At 45.5% G+C, this 23,791-nt stretch overlaps 2 protein-coding genes across 2 annotated transcripts in view; both read right to left on the reverse strand.

Moving 5' to 3' along the window:
* The window catches only part of LOC120935976 (WAP four-disulfide core domain protein 3-like), a 114,415-nt gene extending 95,836 nt beyond the window's left edge, over nucleotides 1-18,579 (reverse strand). The window contains exons 1-2 of the mRNA XM_040348029.1: nucleotides 18,219-18,579; nucleotides 10,872-11,018 (exon numbers count right to left, since the gene is read on the reverse strand). Coding sequence (XP_040203963.1) covers nucleotides 10,872-11,018; nucleotides 18,219-18,285 — 214 coding nt within the window. The 5' untranslated portion in view covers nucleotides 18,286-18,579. The remainder of the gene's footprint in view (nucleotides 1-10,871; nucleotides 11,019-18,218) is intronic.
* Nucleotides 1,846-23,791, reverse strand: part of LOC120935975 (whey acidic protein-like) — a 101,138-nt gene continuing 79,192 nt past the window's right edge. Inside the window, exon 9 of the mRNA XM_040348027.1 lies at nucleotides 1,846-2,016. Within this exon, the coding sequence (XP_040203961.1) occupies nucleotides 2,012-2,016 (5 nt within the window). The 3' untranslated portion in view covers nucleotides 1,846-2,011. The remainder of the gene's footprint in view (nucleotides 2,017-23,791) is intronic.

The following is a 23,791-nucleotide window of genomic DNA, read 5'->3' on the forward strand; positions in this document are numbered from 1 at the left end:
GACACATTTTTGGCGCCATTCACATTTATACTGCGATCAGTGCTATAAATATGCACTAATTACAGTATAAATGTGACTGGCATTGAAGGGGTTAACACTAGGGGGTGAGGAAGGGGTTAAATGTATCCCTGCTTAGTGTTCTAACTGTGGGGGAGGGGGGGTGACTGGGGGGGTGACCGATCTGTGTCTCTATGTACAAGAGACACAGATCCGTCTCCTCTCCAGAGACAGCACCGCTGCCTCTGTGTAAAACGGCAATGAGAGATGATCTCATATGTTTACATATGAGATCCTCTCTCATTGGCCGCACAGATCGCCTCGCGAACGGCCACTCTGATTGGCCGTTCGCGGCGATCTGTAATTGGCTGTGTCCGAGGGACACGGCCAACACAGATTTTCCCCGCAGCGCGCTCTGGAGCGCGCGCGGGGACCGCCCTAAGGGGCGGCCGTCAATTGACGGCAGTTTGGAAATTGGGATCCGCACTGTAGCCGTCAATTGACGGCAGGCGGATCCCAAGTGGTTAAAGGAATATTTCATTTTTATTGTTTCACTTTAAGCATTATTAAAATCACTGATCCCGAAAAAAAAAAAAATCAAACTTTTTGTTGCATTGATACATGTCCCCTGGGGCAGGACCCGTGTTCCCAATCACTTTTTATGGCAATAACTTGCATATAAGCCTTTAAAATTATCACTTTTGATTTTTAAAGTTCCTGTCCCATAGACTTTAAAGGTGTTTGCACAAATTTTTTGCCTGTTTGCATGTTCTGCTGCGAACCAAACCGGGGGAGGGGGGGGTGTTCGTCTCATCCCTAATCAGAACAAGGTTAGCGTCACAAACTTCCACACCTCCCATGTTCTTGTACAATAGACATCTGCCATGACACATTCTGTGCTGATTGGATGAAGGTGTCGAAAGTATCTGTGTGGCTGGGGTATGTTCCTGACACTCGTTGCGGCTGAGGAAGCCACCAGCTATGAAACGTCTTCAACATTATAGAACAACACCAGTTACATGGGAATAACTACTATTAGGCCTCGTACACACGACCGAGAATCCCGTCGTAAAAGAAACGTTGTTTTCCTCAACAAGGTTTTTGTCAGGCTTGACGAGAATCTTGTCAGGCTTTCTTTGCATACACACTGTCAAGACAAAATCTCGTCGTTCTCAAACGCGGTCACGTACAACATGTACAACGGCACTATAAAGGGGAAGTTAGATTCCACTGGCACAACCCCTGGGGCTGCTTTTGCTAATCTCATGTTACAGAAAAACAAATAGTGTAGCGCTTAGACAAATTAACACATGGAATGTTTGTTCCTCATGGGAACACACATATCATTAGTGAATATAATAAAAAATTCCCATAATGAAATGATTGAGTGGATCAAAGTAAAGTCCAATAAGTAACAATAAAGTCCATGTATTGGAAAACACCTCGTGCAGAAATGGAATAATCTCATGTTACCGCGTGTTAAGTAAAAGTTTGGTGAGAGACGATTCGCGCTTTTCAGTCTGTTACAGCGTGACGAATGTGCTATCTCCATTACGAACGCTACTTTTACCGAAGGTGCGCTCCCGTCTCATACTTTATTCTGAGCATGCGCGGGTTTCTAAGCATACACACGAACGAACGAACTGAGCGTGTTCTCTTTTTTTCTCGTCGAGATCCACTACAGTTTTCTTGACGGAAAACATACACACGACCGTTTTTCTTGGGAAAAATACTCTGCCAGCATCTTCATGGATTTTGCCAAGGAAAACGGTCGTGTGTACGAGGCCTTAGTTATACAATGACCTGGATTCATGAGAACCTTAACAAGTATAGAAACTACACAAATCATCATGGTGTAGATTGGAATGATCATTTATTAGTCATTGACATTAGTCATTAGTTATTTATTAGTCATTATTAGGCATTGACAGTGTGATGTCCCCATGGGAGAGAAGAACTAAGGCCGTTCTCATCATCTGGAAGACCTTGTGACTTGTCTCGTCCTGTTGTGACTTCACTCTGGATGAGGAGACAATGAAGGCAGGCATGAGCAATATAATCCAAACACATTACCGGTCAATATGTCATATAGATGCGTTATTACATGAAAAATTTACACATTTCAGATTGGGGTAGACACGACTGGGTTGAATGATTCTCCTGCTTCTTATATCAGAGTTTCCTCATACAGCTGTGAGACTTCCCCACTGTAGCTTGTAGACTTGGAAACAAAGGAAGGAACGCCCGATATCCAAAGAAATGCAAGCCTTAGGTAGATTTAAAAGGCGTTTATTGAAAGTAGCGACATGTACATCAAGCCAACGCGTTTTGGGGAAAAGGACATCCCCTTCTTAAGGGCTGTTGTTGGTATGCTAGGAGGAAGGCTGTATAAGCCGAAACACATTGCATTTCTGATGCTGTGTTATTTTACATGTAGCCACAAAAAGGATTTCTTTATTAAGAGTACACTGAGTGTCCGGCTTTATACTTTATGGACTGTTGCCCCATGCTATTAGATGGGAATGGTTCCCAAACTGGATACATTAATTGCAAGATATCAGATAGCAGGCTGAGAGTTCCGGCTATAGCTGCAGAGATTCTTTCCCATTGAATAGAATGCAGTAACAGCCCTAAAGAAGGGGAAGTCCTTTCCCCCCGAAACACGTTGGCTTGATGTACATGATGCTAATTTCAATAAATGCCTTTTAAAGTAATAAATAGGGCATTTTTTATTAATAAAAAATAACAAACATGTTATATTTATATGCTTTATGCAGTGGTTTTGCACAGAGCTGCCCCGATCCTCTTCTTCTTGGCTCCCTCCACTGGTATTCCTGGCCCCTCCCTCCTGGTAAGTGCCCCCATAGCAAGCAGCTTGCTACAGGGGAACCCAAGCAGACTCACCCCCGTGCACAATGCTGGAGGAGGATCGGGCTCAGGTAAGTATTGGGGGGGCTGCTGTACACAGAAGGTATTTTACCTTCATGCATAGATTGCATGAAGGTAAAAAACCTTGAGACTTTACAATCACTTTAAGCCTACCTAAAACTCGCATATCTCTCTATCTCCCGTCTGATCAATGTTTATAAACAATGTTACTTTGTATCTCTCTATCTCCTGTATGATCAACGTTTATAAACAATGTTACTTTGTATCTCTCTATGGGTCAGTTCTCACCATAGAAACGCAGTCTGGATGCGTTCCAAATGCTTTTCTGCATGCATGGTTTTTGGTGCGTTTTTGATGCAGTGGTGTGAATTTGCCCTATCTCCTGTCTGACAAATATTCAGAAATATGTTGTGTTCTATCTCTCTATCTTACATCTGAACAATGTTTATAAACACAGTGACAGATGTCCTTTTTTGACAGCAGCAGCTTCTAAAGCTGCTGTATTAACACAGGAACTCCCTGCTGTCATTTTGACAGCCATTAGTGGCACATGAGATGGGGGAACATCAGCGAGGAAGAAGGACGGGATCTACTACACACCGGGCCGGATTCAGATAGGAGATACGACGGCGTATCTCCTGATACGCCGTCGTATCTCTGAGTCCGGCCGTCGTATCTATGCGCCTGATTCATAAAATCAGGTTACGCATAGATATCCCTAAGATCCGACAGGTGTAAGTGTCTTACACCGTCGGATCTTAGACTGCAATTCCGGGCCGGCCGCTAGGTGGCACTTCCGTATCTTTTACGTGAGGAATATGCAAATGAGGAGTTACCCCGATTCAGAAACGAATGACCGCCCGGCGCTTTTTTTTTACGTTGTTTGCGTTCGTCTTTTTCCAGCGTATAGTTACCCCTGCTATATGAGGGGTAAGTGCGGCGTATCCTATGTTAAGTATGGCCGTCGTTCCCACGTCAAATTTTGAATTTTTTACGTCATTTGCGTAAGTCGTTCGCGAATACGGATGGACGTAATTTACGTTCACGTCAAAAACAATGACGTCCTTGCAACGTCATTTAGAGCAATGCACGCTGGGAAATTTTACGGATGACGAATGCGCCGTTCGTTCGGCGCGGGGATGCGCCTGATTTAAATTTTACACGCCCCCTACCCGCCGAATTTGAATTCGGCCGGGGGATTTACAATACGCCACTGCAACTTTACAGGCAAGTGCTTTCTGAATGAAGCACTTGCCTGAAAAACTTGCGGCGGCGTAACGTAAATCAGATAGGTTACACGGATCTAAAGATCCGCTCACCTATCTGAATCTGCCCCACCCTCTTTACTCCCAGTGTGTACAACTAGATGGACACTTTTACAAAGCTGCTGAAAGCTGGACGAAAGCTCTGCAAATGCTTTGTAAAAACTTGCTGTACACATTGGCCCAGATTCACGTAGAGGGTGCATCTTTTGGCCGGAGTAGCGCAGCTCATATGCGCTACGCCGACGTAACATAGAGAGGCAAGGCCAGTATTCACAAAGCACTTGCTCCGTAAGTTACAGCGGCGTAGCGTAAATGGGCCCGGCGTAAGCCCACCTAATTCAAAGTAGGCAGGTAGTGGGCGTGTGGTATTAAAATGAATCGTGACCCCATGTAAATGAAGCGCCGAACGAACGGCGCATGCGCGCGCATGCTCAGAATCACGTCGAATTTACTCCCTAAGATACGCCAGCTCAATGCCTTACACGTGAATGTAACCTACGCCCAGCCCCATTCACGTACGACTTACGTAAATGACGTAAAATCCGACGGCAGTTCCGACGTCCATACCCTAACATGACTTAGACCAGCTATTTGGTGGTTTATCTTTACGCCGGACGTACGCCTTACATAAATGGCATAGCTTACTGCGACGGGCGCAAGTACGTTTGTGAATCGGCGTATCTAGGTCATTTACATATTCGACGCGTAAATCAATGGAAGCGCCCCTAGCGGCCAGCGTAAATATGCGCCCAAGATACAACGGCGTAGGAGACTTACGTCGGTCGGATGGAGCCGAAATGCAGGCGTATCTCCTTTGCAGAATCAAGCGCATAGATACGACGGCGCATCCGTGGACTTACGTGGCGTATCATTAGATACGTCGGCGTAAGTCTTTGTGAATCCGGGCCATTGTTCTTATACACGCTGCACTGGGAGAAGGAAAGGGATGGTCGGATTATTGGCTCCTAGGGGCAATACTGACAGTTCCACCCTCACATTTGGATGAGATCTGCTCTGTACCGGGCCACTTAATATCTGATCACAGTCATCCACTTACTGTTGGGTTCCCGGCAACCATAAGCACAGCCTACATCACAGCACTTCTTTTTCCCAGAACATTCCGAGTCTGTGTTACAACTCCTGGGGATGGGAGGTTTACATGCTACAAGGGTATTAACCACGGTACAGGTGCCCGGTTTCACCACCACTGCAGGAAAAAAAAAAAAAAACATTTATTATTATTTTTACAGGTAGTTCTATTTATCTAGCGCTTTAGAGATACATTGTACATTCACATCAGTCCCTGCCCTCCAGGATAGAACAATCCAATAACTGTCTATACTGAGAATGAAGCCTCGTACACACGCACGGTTTTCTCTACAAGAATGCTGCTGGGAGAGATTTTTGCAGAGAAAACCGTGCGTGTGCATGCTTGCTGTACACATTGGCCCGGATTCACAGACACTGGCGCATATTTATGCCGCCGTAGCATATCTCCTTTACGCTACGCCGACGCAGCGCAGAGAGGCAAGCACTGAATTCACAAAGCACTTCCTCACAAATCTGCGCTGAGTTTACAAGGCGTAAGTCGGCATAATTGGAAGTGGGCGTGAGCCATGCTAATAAGGTGTGACCCCATGCAAATGATGGGCCGAGCGCCACACAGATACGAATTGCCAACTGCACATGCGCCGTCCCGTGGACGCATCCCAGTGCGCATGCTCACAAATACGTCGGAACAACTGTCTAAGATACGTCGGATCACTGCCTACGGCGTGAACGTAACCTACGCCTAGTCATATTCACGTCCTACGTAAACTACGTAAAATACGTAGGCTTGTGTTCCCTGGTGCAGCCCTTTGAATGGATGCTGCTGAGTTACACCTCTTTTATGGGGCATAACTTTACGCCGGACGTATGACTTTACGCGCACTGTGTCGGACAGACGTACGTTCGTGAATCGGCGTATCTCCCTCATTTGCATATGTGAATAGAAAATCAATGGGAGCGCCAAATACGTCCAGTGTAAATATGCGCCCACTCTATGCCGGCGTAGGCAAGTTACGTCGGTCGGATGAAGCCCATTTTCAGGCGTATCTTAGTTTCTGAGTCTGGCGCATACATACGATGGCGCATATTTGCACTTATGCGGCGTATCTCGAGATACATCAGCGCAAGTGCTTTGTGAATCCGGGCCATTGTTCTTATACACGCTGCACTGGGAGAAGAAAAGGGAGGATCACATTATTGGCTGCTAGGGGCAATACTGACAGTTCCACCCTCACATTTGGATGAGATCTGGTCTGTACCGGGCCACTTAATATCTGATCACAGTCATCCACTTACCGGTGGGTTCCCGGCATTCAAAAGAACAGCCTGCGTTACAGCACTTCTTTTTCCCGAGACAATCCGAGTCTGTGCGACAACTCCTGGGGATGGGGCCCCTACATGGTAAAAGGGTATTAACCACGGGACAGGTGCCCGGTTTCGCCACCACTGCAGGAAAAAACACATTTGTCATTATTATTATTTTACAGGTAGTTCTATTTACCTAGCACTTTACAGATCAGTCCCTGCCCTCCAGGATATAACAATCCAATAACTGTCTATACTGAGAATGAGTCTTTACAACTACTTTAAACCTACCTAAAACTTGCCTTTGGACATCTGGTGCTCTTTCCTTCTTTTCCAAGTCTATATGCGGAAATGACCGTAAGGCCGAATCGGAAAAGGTAGCAGCCCAAGCCCCAATAGAGTTCACCGTCCACCATCCACCATTGGGCATAACCTGCTGGAAAGGAATTTCTTCCTACTCACCCACACAATTTCCCATCTGTAACGGGAGGGCCCATAGAATCCAGAAGATCTTACAAAGTATGAGCCAGGAAATAATGGACATATCTTGGATTGCTTTAACATGGGTCTGTATTTCACAATATATTCCAGGAGATCTGGAAGAACTATTTACAGGTTGTTGATTCTGAACTCAACAGGTTAATTGAAAGAGTGACTCATTCAATGTGGGAACACAGACTGTTAGGTGTTAATGTCGTCTGCTACTGTGATGTAAATTAATCTAGGATGGCTCCTAAGACCTTTTCATTGTGTTGTGCTAATTGACACTGTATTGTGTGAAGGAGTCCTGTGATAAATGTGTATTGCAAGTTAACAGACAGTCTAAAGGTCTATTGATGATAAATGTGTATTGTGTGGCAGGTGAGAGGAGCCGGGATGTCTACCTTGAGGGGTCATGTCTCGGAGTCACCTTGTCTGGGTAAATGATTAGTTAATTAGCTCATGTCAATTATGTCAGAGATGGTGCCAGAATGTCTACAAAAAAAGATGTGTATTGGGCTCATTGTGTGATGATGTGGGTGGAGTTGAGTCATTGTTCATTTTGGTTACTAACTGTATATAAGAGCCTGATTTTCTCATTAAAGAGTCTATTTGTTTTGAACCTCAAACATAGCTGTGTGTCGTTACTGGGGGAATTCGTATGGGTCGTGTTAACCGGATTGTGGAGTGTCGATAGCTGTCTTGGGTTCGGAATGGAATATCTTAAACGGCGTTAACCCCTGTCCCATTTGGGATTCCGTTACACCATCCATTACCAGTGACTGATCCAGTCAGTCCAGCGCGGTCTCCAGAACAAACCAGTTACCACTGTAGCTTGTGTCTCTGCTTCTCCTTCTAAGCCCCTCCACCAGTTTGTCTTTGCTCTTCCCAAGACCATAGCAAGGGTGTTATCCACTCACAGTTTGACTCCTTCAAACATGTCTTTATTTTACATTATGGAGAACCGTTAAGGAAGGGTGACACCTTTATTTGGCTTGCTATTGGCAATGGGAGTTAGGTGAAAATGGGACATGTAAAGGGAGCCTAAAGCGGAACTTCACCCAAAAGGGGAAGTTCCGCTCTTCCTCCTCTTCCCCTTTCCCCTCCTCCTTTACATTTGGTACTTTTTTGGGGGGGTGGGGGGAGCGGGCCCTGATTTTAACAGGTATCCATTCTTCCACTTCTAGTCAGATCGCCCCAAAGATCTGAGATGAAGTTCGGCCCCCTCCTTCTCCTGCAGCCTTCTGGGATACATCACAGGTCCCAGAAGACTATGGGACCAATCACAAAGGGCAACGTGGCTCTTGCATGTGCAGTTGGAAGCTGGCTGTGAAGCCTCAAGGCTTCACTGCCAGTTTCCCTTAGTGAAGATGCCGGCGCCTGCACCCAAAGCCAATTGAAGAATCAGCTTGGATGAGGACAGTGCTGGGTCCAGCGGCAGGAAGTCCTTCATTGATGGTCTCAGCACTTATGGTCACTCTGACTACTTCAATTTCTTGAAATCTGTCTCCCCTGGACAGCAGGCCACTCACACCACCTCATCTCCCGGTGGAGATGCCTTTGGGGGTCCCCGATCTACAGTGCCACACTTTGAATATATAGTCAACCTTGCAAGTATGGTAGAGAGTTGTTTTTTATACTTGGTTTTATTTTTTATTTTTTTTATGATTTTTTTCCCTTGGGTAGGATCAGACCATACAGCAACTCCTTCTAATATATTTTTTATTGAACTCATGTGCATGCTCCTGAAGAGTGGATCAGTCCACGAAATGCATCGAGCTATTATGTGCCGTGTCCCTATGATTCAATCTCTCAGTATGTATCATTTTTGATATTAATCGTTTATAATCATGTGGCAACCCGTCTATATTGTATGTATAGATATACATTTTTATGAATTGTACCAGTTATTATAATCGTATTGGATATACACTTAGTCATGATTATGCGTTTGTATGTTATTAGTTTATATAATAAACTTTCCCCTTCTTTTTTGTGACATATAGATAGGAATGGAGGCAATTGAGCTTACCAGGTCACCGCCTCATATAAAGTCCCAACTGTTGAATGTAGTGGGAAAGTTTAAACCTCCTCCTTCTTCAGGCCTTACAGATTAGCTAAAGGTTATACTTCAACTTAATTTAACGAACCCTAAAAGGTTTTTATTGCTGTCTATCCGTTAGGGAGGTTCACCCTCTCTATTTTTTATATTCACCATTATTACTGAGAGTAAAAGTGAATGGAAATCCCAAATGTTGTCACCAGAACAGGAATGCAGTGGAAATCATCTAATGGGGACACTAGTTCTGGTGACAACCAGGGTTTCCCTCACTTTGGAGGGATTCCCTCTCACTTTTTGTTTTGGCTATGGGACAGGAAGTGAAGCGAAGTCTCCCCGATGAAACACAGATGGCAAAAAAAAAAACTCCCTTACGCTATCCAAAATAAAAGCAAAATTTGCCTTTAGTTCTACTTCAAGCAGCAGTGGTGCGTCCATAAAGGGCGCAGGAGCGCCGCCCGCTCTCTCCTGCACCGCTCTAATCCCCATAGATAGATTCATGCATTGCATGAATCTATCTTGGGTCGCTGCCGACACCCCCTATTCAGGTGTCCGGCCCCTTTTCGGGCACCGGGTACCTGAATTACAGTGGTTGGGGTGTTTTTTGGAAGCCACTGATAAGAGCCTTCTGCTCTAATAGGCGCCCAAAAATGTGAGAAGCGGGTGCATTGCTGTGCGTTCACTTCCTTCGTTTTGCTAACATTAGCTTGGCTGAAATGACAGGCGCTGTGATTGGACGCCTATCTGGTGTCCAATCATAGCAGAGGACGAGAGGAGGAGTGGGCGGGAAAAAACATCAGGATCGGAGAAGAAATGAAGGACACTGGACACCGCTCGCCGCCTGCCGCCATCACCCGCTGCACACCAAAGACAAGGTAAGTGCTGGGCAGACGGGGGGCACAGTGACAACATTTGGGGCACAGTGACAGCATTTTGGGCACAGTGGCAGCATTTAATGGGCACAGTAGCAACATTTGGGGCACAGTGGCAGCATTTGATGGGCACAGTGGCAACATTTAATGGGCAAAGTGGCTGCGTTTGATGGGCAAAGTGGCTGTGTTTAATGGGAAAAGTGGCTGCGTTTAATGGGCACAGAGGCTGCATTTGATGGCACAGTGGCTGTGTTTGATGGGCAAAGTGGCTGTGTTTAATGGGCAAAGTGGCTGTTTTTGATGGGCACAGTGGCTACATTTGATGGGCAAAGTGACTGCGTTTAAGGTGCAAAGTGGCTGCGTTTAATGGGCACAGTGGCTGCGTTTGATGGGCACAGTGGCTGCGTTTGATGGGCACAGTGAGGCTGCAATTCATGGGTGTTTTTTTAAGACTTTGTTTGCGCACCCCCAACAAAAATTTGAGCACCAGCCACCACTGACTTCAAGCCTATCGTTTGTGATTATAACTGATCGAAATTCACTATATTTAGACTTGGGTTTCAGATTTAAGGCTGAATTTGGTAGGCAGAAAATAACCATAGCAGACAAAGACGAAGAGTGGTTTGGGGATAGGACTCCAGAACGAGAAATGGAGGGTGGGGTAAGGCATGGACAGTGATAACAAAAAATATAAGAAGTTCTATTTCTTTTTTAACGCTACTCAAATGGGTTAACCCTCTCCAGCCTAATCCAAAATTAATTGAACATTTTTGGCTGGATGGAACCTGGGATCACTTTAAGAAAGGTTGCAAATCACAGAAAATGATAAAAGGAGGGGTTTAGGTATGGTACAGCAAGCAAATAGGGAATGCTTTCTGCAAACAAGACCCATGGAACATGTATCCTCCCTGGAAATCTACTGCAGTTCCTCTGTGTAAGATTCTGGTAACTTACCTTTTTTAGGGTCTACACAGTCATATTCACACACGCGGACACAACATTTCTTGTTTCCGGGACATTGTTGGTCTTTGGTACAGATGCCGTCTAGTCGTGGGGCGACTAAACATCTTTCAGGTGGCACTGGACAGGATCCGGGTTTAACTAGGATGGAAGAAACATTGTGTCAGGTTCTGATATCTCTATATAAATATTAATATCACATGTTGCCAACTTAGGTTCCCATAGCAGTACCAACTATTTGGTAACATTTGATAACATTTACTATGAAAGAGAAACAACCTACTTTCAAGTGCGTGAGGGCCATCTAAGTTCCCATAGCAGTTCCCATTATTGGGTCAGATCACCAGTGTTAATTTCGTCAATGAAAACATTTTTGTCAAAATTTTCATCAGTGGCCTTTTTACAGTGACGAAAACGAAACGAAAAGTACACCACGTTTACTGACAAAAACTATGACAAAAACCGTTCGGTAACAAACGAAAATGAAACGAAAATGTGAGGGAGGGACGTTTACCCTTGTGATCTTCCGGTTTCCACGGAGCCCCATGCTTAAAGTTATCACTGTGCAGCATCACAGGCCTTCTCAAACGACCGTCTAGAGCAGCACTGTGCATTCCAGGCCTGCCGATGAGAGTCCCTGACTCATGACCATCCAGAGCAGGGCACTGTGAGTGTGTACATTACAGGCCTACCCTCAGACCACCATCCAGAGCACTGTGTGCATTACAGGCCTCCTCTTACTACTGACATCTAAAGCACTGTGCATTACAGGCCTTATCTTACTACTGACATCTAGGGTAAGGTGACCAGATTTTTAAAATGAAATCCGGGGACATATTTTTGTAATGGCAACAATCAGCGACTCTCTGCCCATCGCCGCCCGCCTCACAGCATCTCAAGTCTTACTCTTTAGGCCCTGGCTACTACTGGATGGGGAGCGGAGGAAGATCACTTCACCAGGGAAGGAGATAGGCAGGTGGCTGGCCAGGATTTGAGCCAAGGCAGAGGAACATGCAAGCGAAGCTGAATGGGCATGCGCCCGAAACTGAAGAAATATTCCCTCCGCTCCGACCAGCACATGATCATCAGAAAGGGGCACAGATAATCGGAAAAATACAACCCCCCTATGCTAGTAGGCACAGCAGAGCGGGGGGGGGGGGTGTAATTCTAATTTTTTTATTTTAATTCTGCACTGATTGTCTTTCAAATTGCCCCTGCCCCCTATTAAATCCAATCTGGGGACAAAACCAGGGACAGACTTGGTCCGGGGACAGTGTCCTCAATCAGGGGACTGTCCCCTGAAACTGGGGATGTCTGGTCACCCTAATCTAGAGCACTGTGCATTACAGGCCTACCGATGAGAGTTCCAACTCATGACCATCTAGAGCAGACCACTGTGAGTGTGTACAGGCCTCCCCTCAGACAACCGTACAGAGCACTGTGTGCATTACAGGCCTCTTCTTACCACCGGCATCTAGAGCACTGTGCATTACAGGCCTGCAGATGAGAGTTCCAACTAGGGTTGCCACCTCATCCCTTTAAACCCGAACACATAGTAATTACACAGGTTCTGGGGCTAATTTAATGTTGATAAGGCACCAAGTGAGTTTAATTAGCAGCACCTTAATCAGCCAGAGAACCTGTGTAATTAATATGTTTTCACTTTTAAAGGGATGAGGTGGCAACCCTAGTTCCAACTCATGACCATCCAGAGCAGAGCACTGTGAGTGTGTACATTACAGGCCCCCCTCAGACTGCCATCCAGAGCACTGTGAGTGTGTACATTACAGGCCTCCCCCTCAGACCACCATCCAGAGCACTGTGAGTGTGTACATTACAGGCCCCCCTCAGATTGCCATCCAGAGCACTGTGAGTGTGTACATTACAGGCCTCCCCTCAGACTGCCGTCCAGAGCACTGTGAGTGTGTACATTACAGGCCTCCCCCTCACACCACCATCCAGAGCACTGTGTGCATTACAGGCCTCCTCTTACCACCGGCATCTAGAGCACTGTGCATTACAGGCCTCCTCTCAGACCACCATCCAGCACTGTGCAGCATTACAGGCCTCCCCTTAGACCACCATTCAGAGCACTGTGCAGCAGGCCTCCTCTTACCATCTGCATCTAGAGCACTGTGCCTCCCGATGAGAGTCCCGACTCATGACCATCCTGAGCAGCGCACTGTGAGTGTGTACATTACAGGCCGCCCCTCAGACTACAGATCAAGACAACTGTGTGCATTACAGACCTCCTCTTACCACTGTCCCAGAGCACTGTCCAGAATTACAGGCCTCCCCTCAGACCACCATCCAGAGCACTGTGCAGCATTGCAGGCCTCCCCTTAGACCACCATCCAGAGCACTGTGCAGCATTATAGGCCTCTCATACCACCGCCCAGAGCACTGCGCATTACAGGCCTCCTGAGACCACTGACTGTCCAGAACACTGTGCAGCATTAGAGCCCTCTTAGACCACCGTCCAGAGCACTGTGAATTACAGGCCTCCTCAGACCACTGTCCAGAGCACTATGCATAATTACAGGCCTCCTCAGACCATCCAGAGAGGCTAAATCTGTATCTGTGTATCTTTGTTTAAACCTTAATACCATGAATAATAACATACTCCAGGCAGGGCCAGATTAAGAACATCATGGGCCTGGTGCTGAGGATTTTGGTGGGGCCTTTTAGGCTGCATTCACACCTCCGCGACAAGTAACGCCGCGTACGCGGCGTACTTTGCCGCGAATAGTGTAACTTTTTTTTTACAAATCCTTCCCATTGCTTTGTATGGCCGAACGCCAATGCCGCCTGAAAAAAAGGGTCCGGGACTTTTTTTCATGCCACAGGTGTACGGCGTCTATGAGATGTGAACCATCTCATAGACAGCAATGGGAATTCTCCCCTCCAGCGGCACGAGCGGCCGGCGTCGGGCGTTTTGTTGCGGAGGTGTGAATGGGGTGTAATAAATAATAAATAAATGCGTGGGAATGACATGAACGCAGCCCAGCCAAGGCAAGTGACCAAAGGCACAGAACCCAGAAGGAAGACCGGGTGAAGATGGAAGTGCCCGGGCCCCGCCTGATTCATCGCAGCACTGGAGAGCTCAGTCTGAAAATTGAAGTGTACACTAATGTGCTAATATGCTGTGCATTCTTGTACATTGTGGCATAACCTACCGCAGGGCCTCTAAAAAGTAGTAATGTCAGGAAAGTTTACTACCGCTTTATTATCACAGGATCCCAGGAGCCTCTCATGGGGCCCCCTACTGACCCGGTGGACAGTGGCCCTTGGGCAGTGCCTAAGTGCACAGTTGCCAACATTTAAAAAATATTTTCAGGGCCACCTTTTTATATAAGTGCTATATTTAGAGTAGCTGAGATCCCCGATGTTCCTCTATACATCATAGTAGTAATCACAAAATTAAATGAGTACTAATAATGGGGCAGAACAAATATGAGAACTGAGATTTCCTTTAGTTGAACTAACAAAAGTGTGTCCATTCTAGAGCTGGTAACATTGAGGATATTCAGTATAATTTTAAAGAACTGTTTTTGTGGGTAAGCGACATAGGGGAGGAGTATGGACGGTATATAAGTGGGAAGAATGTGCAGGTGAGGGAGAGGAATGTGGAGGGTCCAACAGTGGGCACTATGTACAGGAGAGGAGTACAAAGGGTACGGAAAAAAGCACTATGTACAGGAGAGGAGTGTGAAGGGTATGACAATGGGTAGTATGTACAGGAAGAGTGAGGGGGTATGACAGAGGGTAGTACGTACCAGAGAGAAGTGTGGAGGGTATGATGGGGCAGTATGTACAGGAGAGGAGTGTGGAGGGTATGACAGTGGGCAGTATGTACAGGAGAGGAATGTAGACGTATGATAGTGGGCTCTATGTATAGGAGAGGAGTGTGGAGGGTATGACAGTGAACACTATGTATAGGAGAGGAGTGTGGAGGGTATGACAGTGGGCACTATGTATAGGAGAGGAGTGTGGAGGGTATGACAGTGAGCAATATGTACAGGAGAGGAGTGTGGAGGGTGCGACAGTGGGCACTAAGTACAGGAGAGAAGTGTATGACAGCAGGCACTATGTACAGGAGAGGAGTGTGAAGGGTATGACAGTGGGCGCTATGTATAGGAGAGGAGTGTGGAGGGTATGACAGTGGGCACTATGTACAGGAGAGGAGTGTGTAGGGTATGACAGTGGGTACTATGTATAGGAGAGAAGTGTGGAGAGTATGACAGTGGGCACTATGTACAGGAGAGGAGTGTGGAGAGTATGACAGTGAGCACTATGTACAGGAGTGGAAGGATATTTAGGGACTGCGTAGTGGTTAAGCGGGTCATACATGGATTGAAATTACGCCAATTATGCAGAGACCAGCCATAGTCAATCTATGTATGGGCTAGCTGGTTTTACACAAGTCAATCTATTAATCAACTTGAGTACAACCAGCCTGTTTTTTTTTTCTTAAAACAATCAGTGCTGCCAGCTAAAGTTAGCAACACTGATCATTGTACGCACTGGCAGAACACAATAACACTGCAGGAGTGATTCCCCCATCCACAGGTCAGCAGGTGAGAGGGTGTGTGGGGACAGGCTGGGGAGAGATACTAGTCAGTGGCTGGGTAGGCACTGGTAGTATCAGAGCCAGATACACACAGGTTACATACGCCACGATCGTTAGAGCGAGAACAATAATTCTAGTACTAGACCTCCTCTGTAACTCTAAACATGTAACCTAAAAAAATGTAAAGCATCGCTTAGGATACCAACAAAAATTGTGCTAACTTAACTAACTAACTGTTTTTTTTTAATGAATGAAACATTTTTTTCCAAAAAAACATGTTTGAAAAATTGCTGCGCAAATACCGTGCTAGAGCTGCACAATTAATCGTTAAAAAAATTGTGATCTCGATTCAACCCCCCTGACGATCTTCAATGCAGAGTTTGCTGATTCTTTCATATAACAAGTGGAGAGACTTTCAGCTGTCAAAAGAAAATATCTGGGCAGTCTGCCAAGTTTTTAACAGGAAACATTGTAACTGACACTTCCTTCTTAGATCAAAGGGATAAACTTCTGTGTGTAAAGAACAAATCTGGGCAGTCTGCGAAGTTTGTAAACAAAATGAAACATTGTAACTAACTAACATTGTAACTAAATTTAACCACTTAAAGTCCAACACTTGTTTCTTAAGTTAGAAAGCAATATTATTTGCTAGAAAATTACTTGGAACTGCCAAACATTATATATATTTTAGCAGAGACTCTAGGGAATACAATGGCTATTGCTGCAATATGTTACGTCACACTGCATTTTCCCACTTCAATGAATAATAAAAACCATAAAAACAAAACAGTGAAGTTAGCCCATTTTTTTTTTTTTTGTTTTGTTTTAATGTGAAAGATGGTGTTACGCCGCAACAATCGTGAGAGAATCGTGATCTATCTTCTAAGCAAAAAAATTGCAATTCTCATTTTAGCCAGAATCGTGCAGCTCTACACCGTGCAACATAAAAAGTGCAAAGACCACCATAGAGTAATTTTCTAGCAAAAAAAAAATGATGATTTTTACATGTAGTAGAGAAGTGTCATAATTGGCCTGGGTGGCAAGGGGTTAATTACCATGAGTAATATACAAATAATTATTATAAGCCCTGTGATCCTCTCAGACTGAGAGGATCACAGGGCTTATAATAATTATTTGTGCAGTGCAGTGTGTCAGCTTGTATTTATATTGGCCGCTCTGAATGTAGCTTCTGACAGGCTGTGCAAGCAGGCCCGTATCTCCGGAACCATAAATGATAGCCGTCCCATATTTTAACCAGTTGTGGGGTAGCTCTTCCCATGCCTATCCCCAAATGTGGGGTTCCTGTGACCTCTGGTCATCGAGCTACAACCCCCCAAATTCTATCTTAGAAAAAAAAATCTTAAAAAAAAAAAATATATATATATATTTTTTTTTTTTTGGGCAAATGGGCCTATCTTGAGAAAGGGGCCTGGAGCTGCAGCTCCATCAGCCCAATTTTTAATCCGGCCCTGACTCCAGGAGTATATAATAAGTTTGAAAATTCTAGAGAAATGCCTAAATAATGCATTACAATTTTACTAAATCTATTATATTTTAGTTTGATTCTGAGCATGCATGTTTTTTTTCTCCGTCGGAGTTCCATACAGACGAACGGAATTTCTGATATAAAAGAGAAAAAAGAGGACATGTTCTCTTTCTAAGTCCGTCGGAATTTCCGAAGGCAAAAGTCAGATGGGGCACACACAAACGGTTGGAATATCCGATGAAAAAATTCCGTCTGACTTTTATCATCGGAAATTCTGATCGTGTGTACGCGGCATAAGACTAAAACTAAATTGAAATTTGCTGCCAAAAATAACACTGCAGATCACTTACTATCAAAGACGAACAAATGAATTTCAAGGATGAGGGGTCACCTAAGTTCCCATAGCAGTACCCTCTATTTGGTGATTTCACTTACAATCAAAGTGAAGCAAATTACATTTAAGTTCTCGTAGTAGTACCCCATCTTTGGTGATATCACTTACTATCAAGAAGGAACACATTGCTTTCAACAATGAGGACGTCACTTATTTCCCATATCAGTACCTCTTTTTTGGTGACCGCTTACAATAATTGTTATTGTTATTATTATCGTCCATCTCTGTTTTTTTTTCTTTGCCTGTGTCCTATTGGGGAGATCTCCCCTTATTGCCTGTTGCAGAGTAAGAGGAGATCCCTGCTGTAAAGTGAGGGGAATTCCCATCTTAGACAGTTGCCACCAAAACAGGTGGCCCCACCAGAAGATTGTCCCAAGACAATGGTCACCAGGTCAAACAGTGAGGGTGATTCTCCTCACCCTGGGCAATAAAGAGGTGGGGGTCCAAACCTTTCAAAATAAAACATGTTGGCTAGAGATATCATTTACATTTAATACACACAATATGGGGTCACTCATGGATTCACACAGCATTATGGATCTTCCAAAGAAAGCACAGTAGGCCGTGTTTGCTTTAAGATTGTCTCTCTCTTATTGACTCTCCATGTGGTCTCTGAACAGAGTAGGTGGGGTAGAGGAAGTCTTTCTTCTGATTAATTGTCTTGTGCATGTTAATCTGATCTTTCTGTTCCAGCATGACTGTGCCCCCCCCCCCCCCCCTGTGAAGTATATGTCAGAGCTATATAAATGTGTACTAATAGACTGTGACAGTGTGAAGGACATTAAAGTATGAGCTCCTCTGGTGCAGAGACTGTCCATGTTCTGTCTGTACACAGCACTGTGGAATATATCAGAGTTATATTTGTAGTAGCCTTATCATAGAATCACATACCTGCAGTCACCACTTGGAGCAGTAGCACCCCCAGGAGGATCGATAGTGTCAGTCCCACCAATCTCATGTCTGCAGTCTGGATGGAATAAATCCGTAATCTGTGGATGGTTTTTATATCTGTATTCTAGAAGGAAGAGATGTCGGGCCGTGCCAGAAACCTGTCATTATCTCTTATTGTTGCCCCAATTTCACAATAATCTTTTTCCCTTTGATGACGTCAGATCCATCTTGCGAAAGCCTAATGCCTTATGTGTAAATCCCTGGAGGTGCTGCAATAAAGCCTGTATTCCATTGTACACCTCTAATATACAGAACACACGAGGAACTGCAGGAGTATGCCCCACCCCATGTCAGTCCTAATACTTATAGATAATGTCTGTTGGCATCAAAAATAAAGGGTCAATATTTGCATATTTTGAAGTACATGTTTAAGCAAGCCCTATGTGGGATTTTTTTAATTTAATTTTTACTTTTTACAAGGGTGGAACCACAACACTTTATTGGCAACTGAAGCAACTTAGGGCGACAATAAAATGAATGGTTGCTTCACGATACAGTGACTTGAAAAAGTATTCATACCCTTTAAAAATGTTCACATTTTGCCATGTTACAAACAAAAACCTAAATTTATTTTATTGGGATTTTATGTAATAGACCAACACAAAGTGGCACATAATTGTGAAGTGGAAGGAAAATGATAAATGGTTTTCAATTTTATTTACAAATAAATATGTGAAAAGTGTGGGGGAATTTGTATTCAGCCCCCTTTACTCTGAGTAACTTGTATAGCGCAACAAATGCGAACTTAATCTCCTCAAGGCGCTTTCCATCCAGAGTCGTACCGGTCCTTCAGAAGAGGTGGGTCTTTAGTTTTTTCCTAAAGACCTGAGGGTTTTCCTCCAAGCGGATGGTAGAGCATTCCAGAGCCGTGGTCCTTGGACCGAAAATCTACGTTCTCCCTTCGATTTGCAGCGGGATTTAGGAATTTGGAGAAGGTTTTGGTTGGTTGACCGGAGCACCCGCTTGGTGGCGTAGGGTTTTATTTTTTTCTATACATTTGTGGGTGAGGCAGAGTGTCTTGAATGTCACCCGATCCTGTATGGGTAGCCAGTGGAGGGACCTCAATGCCGGGGAGACTGATTCCCACGGCTTTTTACCTGTTACCAGTCTGGCTGCCGTGTTCTGGATGACTTGTAGAAGTGAAATCTGGTATTTTGGTAGTCCTAAATAGAGGGAATTTGCGTAGTCGAGTCGTGAGTTGACGATCGTTCCCACCACTACTGCCGTGTCCTCTCCTGGGATGAAGGGGATGAGTCTACGTAGCATGCGGAGCAGATGATGAGAACCGCTGACGACTGATCCTATTTGTGCATCCATCGTCATGTTTGAGTCAAAGATTACTCCAAGGCCTAGTACACACGAGAGGATCGATCCGCGGAAACGGTCCGGGGGTCCGTTTCCGCGGATAAATCCTCTGGCGGATTTTGATCTCATGGTTGTACTAACCATGAGATCAAAATCCCCGCGGAATTCCGTCCGCGGTGACGCGTCGTCGCGATGATGAGGCGGCGACGTGCGCGACGCTGTGATATAAGGACTTCCACGCATGCGTCGAATCATTACGACGCATGCGGGGGATGGATTCGGACGGATTGATCCGGTGAGTCTGTACAGACCAGCGGATCAATTCGTTGGACTGGATTCCAGCGGATCGATTTCTTAGCATGTCAAGAAATTTTGATCCGCTGGAAATCCATCACCGGGGAAAAAAATCCACGGAAAAAAATCCGCTGGATCGTACACACCAGGGGATCTATCCGCTGAAACCGGTCTGCGGATCAATTCCAGCGGATCGATTCTCTCGTGTGTACGGGGCCCAAGACTTTTGGCTTTATTGCTTGGCGCAATGGTTTGTCCGAGGATGGTAGGTGGTGTCCCTGTGGTCCTAGAAATGGATTTCCTATTTGCGTGAAGGGTGAGTAGTTCTGTAGTAGTGAGTAGTTCTGTTCTGATACCCTAACTAAAATCTAGTGAAACCAATTGCCTTCAGATGTCACCTAATTAGTAAATAGAGTCCACCTCTTTGTAATTTAATCTCAGTATAAATACAGCTGTTCTGTGAAGCCCTCAGAGACTTGTTGGAGAACTTTAGTGAACAAACAGCACCATGAAGGCCAAGGAACACACCAGACAGGTCAGGGATGAAGTTGTGGAGAAGTATAAAGCAGGATTAGGTTATAACAAAATATCCCAAGCTTTGAACATCTCACAGAGCTTTGTTCAATCCATCATCGGAAAATGTAAAGAGTATGGCACAACTGCAAACCTATCAAGACATGGCCCTCCACCTAAACTGACAGGCCGGGCAAGGAGAGCAGTGAGAGAAGCAGCCAGTCCATGGTAACTCTGGAGGAGCTGCAGAGATCCACAGCTCAGGTGGGAGAATCTGTCCACAGGACAACTATTAGTCGTGCTCTCCACAGATCTGGTCTTTATGGAAGACTGGCAAGAAGAAAGTAATAAGAAGTCCCATTTGCAGTTTGCGTATTAGGCGCAATACACACTGGGAGATTTCCACGGACGGCGCATGCGCCGTTCGTGAAAAACGTCAATCACGTCGGGTCACAGTAGTTTAACATAAAAACACGCCCCCCCTTCCACATTTGAATTAGGCGGGCTTACGCTGGCCGATTTACGTTACGCCGCCGCAACTTTGAGAATACAGCACTTGCCCGTGTAAGTTGCGGCGGCGTAACGTAAATCGGATACGTTAAGCCGCCGCAAGAGATACGCCGATATACAAGAATCTGGGCCCTTGTTTTCAAGTCAGTCTGACTATCAATTCTATCCATCCAGAAACGCCCTTGAGATACAAGAATATTAGATATTAATCTTATTCTTCTATAGGGCAGACCGTATAGTATATATACTGCTGTTCAGAGTATATCTTTCCTAGGGGATGCCCATGCCATTTAAAAAAAAATTGGGTGTGGGGTTCCCCTTAAAATCCATACCAGACCTGAAGGGCCATTATTTTGGTATTTTTATCTATATTGCCGGGATCCGACAATACATTACAGCCGCCAGCAGTTTTAAATTCATTTTTTTCCCTTTAGAAATGTAAGTTTGCTGCGGTACTGTTATAAACATGGGAAAGATGCGCTACTTTACAGGCATACTAAGGACACCCCCAGGCATGATATTTAAAGTAATGTTTCATTTTTATTGTTTCACTTTAAAGTGGATGTAAACCCACATTTATTTTTTATATTATTTTGATGTCACAATGTAGAGCAGGGGTCTTGAATTAAAATTCAAGGAGGTCCGGTCACTAAAATTTTCTTTGGGCCGAGGTCCGAATCTCAAGTCCCCATTTTTCCCCATCACAGCGCCCCTTTATATCAGGTGCCCCCATCACAGCGCCCCTTTACATCAGGTGTCCCCATCACAGCACCCCTTTACATCAGGTGTCCCCATCACAGCACTCCTTTAAATCAGGGGTCCCCATCACAGCATCCCTTTAAATCAGGGGACCCCATCACAGCACCTCTTTACATCAGGTGTCCCCATCACAGCATCCCTTTAAATCAGGGGACCCCATCACAGTGCCCCTTTACATCAGGGGTCCCCATCACAGCACTCCTTTAAATCAGGGGTCCCCATCACAGCACCTCTTTACATCAGGTGTCCCTATCACAGCACTCCTTTAAATCAGGGGTCCCCATCACAGCACCTCTTTACATCAGGTGTCCCTATCACAGCACTCCTTTAAATCAGGGGTCCCCATCACAGCACCTCTTTACATCAGGTGTCCCTATCACAGCACTCCTTTAAATCAGGGGTCCCCATCACAGCACCTCTTTACATCAGGTGTCCCCATCACAGCATCCCTTTAAATCAGGGATCCCCATCACAGTGCCCCTTTACATCAGGTGTCCCCATCACAGTGCCCCTTTACACCAGGTGTCCCCATCACAGTGCCCCTTTACACCAGGTGTCCCCATCACAGTGCCCCTTTACACCAGGTGTCCCCATCACAGTGCCCCTTTACATTAGGTGTCCCCATCACAGTGCCCCTTTACATTAGGTGTCCCCATCACAGTGCCCCTTTACATTAGGTGTCCCCATCACAGTGCCCCTTTACATTAGGTGTCCCCATCACAGTGCCCCTTTACACCAGGTGTCCCCATCACAGTGCCCCTTTACACCAGGTGTCCCCATCACAGCACCCCTTTACATCAGGTGTCCCCATCACAGCACCCCTTTACATCAGGTGTCCCCATCACAGTGCCCCTTTACATTAGGTGTCCCCATCACAGTGCCCCTTTACATTAGGTGTCCCCATCACAGTGCCCCTTTACATCAGGGGTCCCCATCACAGAGCTCCTTTACATCAGGTGTCCATATCACAGTTCCCCTTTACATCAGGTGTCCCCATCACAGCACTCCTTTAAATCAGGGGTCCCCATCACAGCACCTCTTTACATCAGGTGTCCCTATCACAGCACTCCTTTAAATCAGGGGACCCCATCACAGTGCCCCTTTACATCAGGGGTCCCCATCACAGCACTCCTTTACACCAGGTGTCCCCATCACAGTGCCCCTTTACATCAGGTGTCTCCATCACAATGCCCCTTTACACCAGGTGTCCCCATCACAGTGCCCCTTTACATCGGGTGTCCCCATCACAGCACCCCTTTACATCAGGTGTCCCCATCACAGCACCCCTTTACATCAGGTGTCCCCATCACAGTGCCCCTTTACATCAGGTGTCCCCATCACAGTGCCCCTTTACATTAGGTGTCCCTATCACAGCACTCCTTTAAATCAGGGGTCCCCATCACAGTGCCCCTTTACATCAGGGGTCCCCATCACAGCGCTCCTTTACATCAGGTGTCCATATCACAGCACTCCTTTAAATCAGAGGTCCCCATCACAGCACCCCTTTACATTAGGGGTCCCCATCACAGCGCTCATTTACATCAGGCATTCCCATCAGAGTCCCTCTTTACATCAGCTGTCCCCATCAGAGTCCCCCTTAACATAAAATGTGCCCATCAGCGTGCCCCTTAACATAAAATAAGGGTCATACTGATGGGCACATTTTATGTTAAGGGACACTCTAATGGACAAGTTTTATGTTAAGGGACATCCTGATGGGCACATTTTATATGAAGGGGCACTCTGATGGGCACAAGAAAATGTGCCCCTTAACATAAAATCTGCCCATCAGAGTGCTCCTTAATACAAAAAGGGCCCATCAGTGTTGCTCTTAAAATAAAATATGCCAATCAGAGTGCTCCTTAACAATAAATGTTCCCATCAGCATGCCCCTTAACATAAAATAAGGGTCACGCTGATGGGCACCTTTTATGTTAAGGGGTACTCTGAGGGGCACATTTTATTTTAAGGGGCATGCTGATGGGTATATTTTTAATGTGCACACTGATAAGCATATTTTGTTAAGGGGCACACTGATGGACACATTTTGTTGTGCCCATCAGAGTGCCCCTTAACATAAAATATACCCATCAGCATACCCCTTAAAATAAAATGTGCCCATCAGAGTGCCC

Source organism: Rana temporaria, chromosome 4 (genome assembly GCF_905171775.1).
Source record: "Rana temporaria chromosome 4, aRanTem1.1, whole genome shotgun sequence".
Lineage (NCBI taxonomy): Eukaryota > Metazoa > Chordata > Amphibia > Anura > Ranidae > Rana > Rana temporaria.